Raw genomic sequence first — 200 nt, 5'->3', positions numbered from 1 at the left:
CCCGCCCCCCCGTTATGGCGGGGACCCCACGCACCGGCTCCTCGACAGACACCGAGCACCCGCTTCTCCGCCTCTCCAGCACCCGCGCAACCCCCGCGAGAGCGCTTCTGCTGCCGGCGTGCTTCTCCTGCGCTTTCTCCTACCCATTTTTCATTTTCTGGGGGGGCCGCTTCAGTACGCTGCTGCCTCCTCCGCGGGTC

At 68.5% G+C, this 200-nt stretch overlaps 1 protein-coding gene across 1 annotated transcript in view; it reads right to left on the bottom strand.

Moving 5' to 3' along the window:
* Positions 1–147, bottom strand: part of CDO1 (cysteine dioxygenase type 1) — a 9244-nt gene extending 9097 nt beyond the window's left edge. Inside the window, exon 1 of the mRNA XM_008942790.1 lies at positions 35–147. Coding sequence (XP_008941038.1) covers positions 35–147 — 113 coding nt within the window. The remainder of the gene's footprint in view (positions 1–34) is intronic.
* Between the last annotated feature and the right edge of the window lie 53 nt (positions 148–200).

The sequence above is a fragment of the Merops nubicus genome, unplaced genomic scaffold (genome assembly GCF_000691845.1).
Source record: "Merops nubicus isolate BGI_N331 unplaced genomic scaffold, ASM69184v1 scaffold40266, whole genome shotgun sequence".
Classification (NCBI taxonomy): domain Eukaryota; kingdom Metazoa; phylum Chordata; class Aves; order Coraciiformes; family Meropidae; genus Merops; species Merops nubicus.
The sequence above is the reverse complement of the archived record's forward strand: the minus strand, read 5'-3'. Positions and strand labels throughout refer to the sequence as shown.